At 36.6% G+C, this 7039-nt stretch overlaps 1 protein-coding gene across 1 annotated transcript; it reads left to right on the forward strand.

Moving 5' to 3' along the window:
• Positions 1 to 6502, forward strand: LOC140890569 (DNA repair protein recA homolog 2, mitochondrial). Its single transcript, XM_073298445.1, has 8 exons — positions 1 to 187; positions 407 to 455; positions 3173 to 3393; positions 3790 to 3877; positions 4577 to 4749; positions 5301 to 5447; positions 5537 to 5671; positions 5863 to 6502. The coding sequence occupies exons 1-8, from the start codon at positions 95 to 97 to the stop codon at positions 6151 to 6153; spliced, it is 1197 nt and encodes a 398-aa protein (XP_073154546.1). The 5' UTR covers positions 1 to 94; the 3' UTR covers positions 6154 to 6502.
• Positions 6503 to 7039: the final 537 nt, after the last annotated feature.

The following is a 7039-nucleotide window of genomic DNA, read 5'->3' on the forward strand; positions in this document are numbered from 1 at the left end:
AAGAAGAAATTTGTATTATGCAAGCAATACGTCGAAGAAAAACCCTAATTTTCAGCATTTTCTGCAGTTTATTCGCAAAGCAGAGAAAGGATACATGGTCTCTTTTGCTCCTAAGTTCGTTAAGTTTCTTCAATTGCGCTCCTTTTCGAACTGTTGTACCTCCTCGACACTTTTCTCCAAATCCCAGGTATTTTATGCTTGTAAGGGTCCATATACATGTAAAATGTTGTTTATGGTTTCATATTTCGATTCTTTACAAAGAAAAGCTCTAGTTTTGGAACTTCTTTCAATTTTAGTGGAGTGTGGCTTGCTGTATGTTTTAAATTGATAACCCTTTTTTAAAAAAAAAAAGAAAAAAAAAGAGTCTGTTTTCGACTTCTTGTAACATTTTCCGCATTTTTTTCAGAATGAATTTCTCTGGAGAAGAATGCACTGCACTTACGCATTGCCATCGGGTAAAGATTATATTGTCTGTCTTATTTTCCGTTGTCGCTCATGCCCTATTTTCCTTTTTACGTAGTAATGTGAAATAAGATTACTGCGGTTGATTCGGGTGGTTAAGGAGCATGAATTTTGCTTGGGTCTCCCGATTTTTTCTGCTCGTAAAAAAAAATTTCAATTCCGATATTTGGTCGAGAGGGTGGTTAATAAAACTCAAGGCTGGGGGAATAAGATGTTTTCTGCTGGAGGAAAAGAGATTCTGATAAAATCAGTGCTGCAGGCAATTCCCACGTATGCAATGTCTTGTTTTAGAATCCCTAAATCGGTTTGTGAGGAAATTGAACGGATTTTTTCTTACTTCTGGTGGGGAATGGAAGGAGGCCGTAGAAGGATGCATTGGTCTACTTGGAAGGCGTTGTGTAAGCCTAAATGTATGGGTGGCATGGGTTTTCCCCACTTAGAAACTTTCAATAAGGCTCTTCTTGCAAAGCAGATCTGGAGAATTATCTCTAAGCCTGACTCTCTTGTGGCCCGTGTTTTAAAAGTGCGTTATTTCAGACATCAGGATGTTATGGCCACTTGGGAGTAATCTTTTTATATTGGAGATCCATTTTATGGAGTCCGCCCCTCCTTGAAACAGGTCTATCCTGGAGAGTGGGGGATGGTTCGAAAATTGCTACTAGTGAAGATCGTTGGGTTTTTGGTAAGATGGCTCAATTAGCTCAGCCCTCGCAAATACATAACTTCCAAACAGTAAGCTCTCTTATGGTTAATGGCAGGTGGAATGAACCTCTGATTAGTCAATTATTTTCGGCGCACCAGGTTGCTGACATTTTATCTATTCCTTTATCTCCAGCTCGATCCAAGGATCTTAGGTTTTGGGCCTTTGATCCGAAAGGAATTTATACTGTGCGAGACGGGTATAAAGCAGCAATTGGCTTCTTCGATTCCCCTATGTTCAGCTCCGCTATGAACTCAAGTAAATGGTGGAAGTTTCTTTGGTCACTTTCGATCATTGTTTTCAAAACCGGACCGGACCGGACCGACCGGTTCGACCGGGAACCGGTCACTGGTCCGGTCCGGAATACCTCAAATAACCGTTTTATCTGTCGGACCGTTCAGAACCGGTCAAGAACCGGTCAAAACCGGTCGAACCGGCTAAGAACCGGCCAAGAACCGTTTTCATGAACCGGCCAAGAACCGGTCCGACCGGAATTTTGAATTTTTTTTTTTTAAAAAAAAAATTAGTTTTTTTAAAAAAAATTAAAACTTTAATTTAATATTTTATTATATATATACATTATTAATGGAATTTGTACATTCTTAAAAATATTATTGTACTATTATTAGAGTTTTTTTAATTTAATTTTAAAATTATATATAACTATAATTAATATTTTGAATATATTTATATTGTTATTTATTTTTAAAACTAGGATAAATATATTTTTTTGTCTATTTATATACATCTTTTAGGTTTTAAATTTTAAAATATATTATTAATTTTATTATATTATATAAACGGTTTTCGGTTCGACCGTCCGGTTAAAATGGTCCGACCGGTTGGACCATTTTTTCAAGGTAAACCGGTTCGATCACCGGTTCGATCACCGGTCCGGTTATGAAAACATTGCTTTCGATCCCTCCGAAAGTGCGTATTTTTTGGTGGCGAACTTTAAATAACTTTATCCCTACGGAAGAGAACCTACGTACTCACCATGTTCCGGTGCATGGTTTCTGCCCACTTTGTCATTTTCATAGTGACACTACCAGCCATGCATTGGTCTCGTGTCCGCGTATTAAAGATAGATGGAAGGAAACAGAGTTTTGGCCGATGCTCAGACAAGCTAAGCATATGGATATGTGGAATATTTTCATTTGGATGCATGATCAGCTAAGCCTTCAACAGTTTGAACTTTTTACTATGTGTACTTGGGCCATATGGAATGATAGACTATGGATGCTGCATGATAAAAATTCTCGAGCTGTCTCCAGTGGGATTGAGGGAAATGGAGTGATGTTAAAGGATTTCCAATCGGCTAGGAGGGCTCTTAATGTGGCTTATAATTCGGGGTCCTACTCATCGCCGGACAAATGGGCTGCTCCTCCAGCTAATTCCCTTCGCATGGATGTGGACGCCGCATATAATGAGAGTTCTAATTTTTATGCTATTGGTGGGGTGGTAAGGAATCATGAGGGCCAACCGATTATCGCGTTTGGTCGGCGTATTCAGAAGCCTTTTTCGGTGTTACATCCTGAACTCGAGGCAATTCATGTTGGTTTAATCATAGCTTTGGAGAATAATTTACAGATTCATGCTGTCTATTCGGATTCTCTTCTGGCAGTGCAAGCAGTCACTAGGCCAGAAGAGGATTGGAGTTATGTTGGTGCGGTAGCTGCAGATATCAACCGTCTATTTGGACCAGCGGCTACTAATTCTATTTACCATGTTCGAAGATCAGCGAACGCTGTTGCTTTTTTGCTTTTTCTTCCCCTTACCCGTTTTGTTGGTTTAAGGGTGGCTTTCCTTTTTGGTTGATAAATCTTGTAATTAAAGTCTCTTTTGATCCATTTTAATATTACAAGTTTTATCCGTAAAAAAAAAAAAGATTACTGCGGTTGATTTCATCCACGTTTTGAAGTTTTCTTCTGTTGTTTGGTGGGTAATTTTGTTTCATATTTCCCTTGGTTCTCTTGTCTTATATTATTTATTATTTTTTAAAAATCTCAGCTGAAGTTTCAGAGTATGAATATGATGATCGTATTCTTAGTGATGACAAAGTGATGGAGAAAGACACCGCATTGCGTGTGGCTCTGACAAAACTCGCAGGGGATTTTGGCAAAGAGTCAATGCTCTCATTGCAGCGGTTCTTTCGCTCTAGGCGTGCCCCTGTGATATCCACGGGTTCATTAACGCTGGATCAGGCACTTGGCATTGGTGGATTGCCAAAGGTTTGCATCTAGATAGGTGTTCTGTTTGATTGGTGTTTGGAATTGTCCATTTTCTTCATGCGTGAATTTGTCCGTGTCAATTAGGGGTTACTATGCCCGAGTGCTGATTTAGTTATGTCTGTCATAAGCAGTTAAACATGATCAGTCTTGTGCCAATCCTAGCAGTATGTTGAGTTAGTTTTTGCATGAGGGGTGTCTTCATTTTAATTAGCCTAGGTTTTCTAGGTTTTTCTTCCATGTGATGTTTTTTTTTTGAAAATATCCATATGAATATTTTGAATAGGTTCTTTTCTGTATATTGGCAACACATTCTTGTCCTGATATAGCTATGAATGCAAAATGTCTACTCCTTTTTTACATTGTTTCACTTCAAATTGGAATCTTAATGTTAATCAGGGAAGAATGGTTGAAATTTACGGGCAAGAAGCATCGGGAAAGACAACTCTAGCACTTCATGTTATCAAGGAGGCTCAAAAGCTTGGAGGTTTGTATTGATCTAAGTTTTTTTTAATAATGAGATGCTTAAGATCTGAAAAGGTTGAGGGGGAAAAAGAGATACGTGAAGTGTAGCCTTGTTAAAAGCAAACTAACTGTCAAGCTTGTAGAATATTTTATAGGTTCTTCAGTATGTCGGCAGACATAATTTCCATTCCTTTGAAATGTTATTGCTCTCGTGCATTTGAGTTGTTCCAAGCTTCTGGATTTTTCACTCTGGAAAACGAAACACTCTTTTCCCCCCTTTTTCAGATCATTCACAATTTGATTAGTAATTGTGTAATTTGGATTATTGGTAGAATCCACATGAGCTGAACAGCGTTTAAGAACAAGAAGAAACATACAATGTGAATTTGTATTGATTTGATGAAATAAACAAAGGAAAGTCCCGGAGATAGCCTCTGTACAAATATCCTCTCCTAGCACTGCTAGTAACAATTGATGATCAAAATAATCGAATGACAGATAAACAAAGGAAAATCCCAGAGATAGCCTCTGTAAAATATCCTCTCCCACTCTCCCTAGCACTGCTAGTAATAATTGACGATCAAAATAACCGAATGAATCTTCTCTCTCTCTCTCTCTCTCTCTCTCTCTTCTCTCTCTCTCTCTCTCTCCCCCTTCCTTTCTTTCGATTGTATTCCCTCTGTATTCATCTTATACTTGATTCATTCTTCTCTTCTGACAGGTTACTGTGCATATCTGGATGTGGAGAACGCATTAAACCCTCTGCTTGCAGAATCAATTGGTGTAAATACAGACAAGCTTCTCATTTCACAGCCAGATTCTGCTGAAAATTTGCTAAGTGTAGTGGATACATTGACAAAGAGTGGATCAGTTGATGTAATTGTGGTAGATAGTGTATGCACCTATCTTTCGTTTTTTATTTTATTTTTTACGCAATTTAACCTTTTGATTCTATTTAACTCAACAAATGCATGCCAACTCGTGTTCATCACAAGTTTGATTGAATTTTTGATGGTATTACACATAATTTGTTATTTACTGGTGTTCTTGGCCCTTTATCTAAAAACGGAGTAAGCGGTTACATTGAAAAAAAAACACAAGTTAATAACCTTGTCAGTTGTCCCAAGTCGACCGACTTTACTTTGATTTTTTATTTTTATTTTTATTTCTATTTTTCGGGTTTCTTGTTTGGTATCATTTATCAGTCATTAGGCTAGCTATTGATGTATTCCTTGTGGTTCACAAGCTGATGTAAGGAATTTTTTTTGTCAAAATTTTGCGTACACCTCCTTGTTAGGCTGTTATTGTAGAACCCAGAGTTACTTTTGGCAAGTTTGCAAGTGATGGCTGTTTTTTCCACATTAAATTTTTGTCTTCTCTCGAATTACCCCATCAATATATCTAACTTATTTTATCCTTTGAATTTATGTGCACTTCTTCCACAGGTGGCTGCTCTTGTTCCTCAATGCGAAATTGATTCTTTGTGTTTGGGTTCCTCCAGAGACCTACAATCAAAAATTATGACCCAAGCACTACGCAAAATACATTACTCTCTATGTAATTCAAGCACTCTCATTATTTTTATAAATCAGGTAATTGCTTGTTGCTAACACACTAAATAATTCTTTTAATTCTATGCGAACAGGTGGCATTAGTAATCACTATTCTTTCGTCCTTGTAGATTAGAAAAAATTTGAAACTAGGCATGGGCTCGGTTCTTGCGGATGAAGTTACCTCTGGCGGAAATGCCTTGAAATTTTATGCTGCTGTACGGATGCGAATTAGCAGAAAGGGATTACTGAAGACCGAGGATAAGGTAAGTCTCGTGAGTATATCAGCTAATAAGCAACTTCAGGAATTATCAAGACAAGAATCAAGATGCCAACACTCCCCACCACCACCACACACAACCAGTCAGTTTTGTGTGCTGTCTTGCCACATGCGGTTACCACATTTGTGCAAATCATCTGTTTTTTTTTTATCATTCTTATACTATTACTTTTCTAGGCTACTGGTCTTGGGATATGTGTGCAAGTGGTTAAAAATAAGCTAGCGCCTTCAAACGCAAAAGCTGAATTAACCATACAATTTGGAAAAGGCATCTGCTGCAAATCGGAGGTCTTGGACTTGGCCTGTGAACATGGTGTAATTGTTAAAGAAGGAAGCAGTTACTTCATGAAAGGAAAAATTTTTCATAGTAAAGAGGAAGCCTTAAGGTTTCTGAATGTCAACGATGGTGCTTTGGATGACATTATTACAACCTTAAGATACCATTTGTTTGAGACACAGACTATTTGAGGATACATTTTATTTAACAGTCCACTTGAAAGCCCAAAACTATGGGGACATTGTTCTTGAGCGGTTCTTGCAGCGGCATCCTTGTAATACGTCTTGGCGAAACACTCGGGGCTTTTTGACTCGGAATTATGAGAGGTGGACGTTCACCATCAATGCAACCAATTGTATTTAGTCCCGGAGTCGACTATTTGGCGGTTTAGTTGATCTGAGAAAGTATCGTGTACGTCTCTGCTGGAGATATGTATTTAGTAGTCATCAGGTTAATTGAGATTGACTTGTTATGAAGGTGTATTTAGTTTGTTTGTTTATAGATCATCTCGTATTAATGAAATGATATCTTCAGGGTGCACACATCATTTGCAATCGCGGATACCATCATGAGGCCATTGTTCTAGTTACAATGAAATTTTGTGGAGCGGGTCAGATTTTATTTTTTAAATATTATAAAAATATAAATTTGAAGATTTTGGACAAATATTATTATTTTTATTTTTATTTTTATTTTTATTTTTATTATTATTATTATTATTATTATTATTATTATTATTATTATTATTATTATTATTATTATTATTCTTCTTCTTCTTCTTCTTAACCCTATCAAATTAACCCTATCAAATTTTAAATATACTATTAAAATAATTTTGGTATGTAATCAATTAAAGTTTTGAAATATTTTCAATTAGAGGTACATAAATTCACCCAAACTGAGATCAATTTAGAGTGATGGACTTATATTGTGCATCTAATCATACATAATATAATGTTACAAATTATTTAACATCAATTAAAATAGAAATACTTTAGAATTAACTTCTTATTATTTTGATCCCACTTTCCAATGAAAATGTCTTAATAGAAATATTTAACTCTTACTCTCTTTGTT

The sequence above is a fragment of the Henckelia pumila genome, chromosome 3, assembly GCF_033568475.1.
Source record: "Henckelia pumila isolate YLH828 chromosome 3, ASM3356847v2, whole genome shotgun sequence".
In the NCBI taxonomy this organism is placed as follows: Eukaryota; Viridiplantae; Streptophyta; class Magnoliopsida; order Lamiales; family Gesneriaceae; genus Henckelia; species Henckelia pumila.

Excerpts from the sequence above, each read along its gene's own strand:
- LOC140890569 (XM_073298445.1), top strand. The coding sequence starts at position 95 with ATGGTCTCTTTTGCTCCTAAGTTCGTTAAGTTTCTTCAATTGCGCTCC. Across the intron at positions 188-406 it reads CACTTTTCTCCAAATCCCAG|AATGAATTTCTCTGGAGAAG; the intron begins GTATTTTATGCT and ends CATTTTTTTCAG. Across the intron at positions 3,394-3,789 it reads GCATTGGTGGATTGCCAAAG|GGAAGAATGGTTGAAATTTA; the intron begins GTTTGCATCTAG and ends AATGTTAATCAG.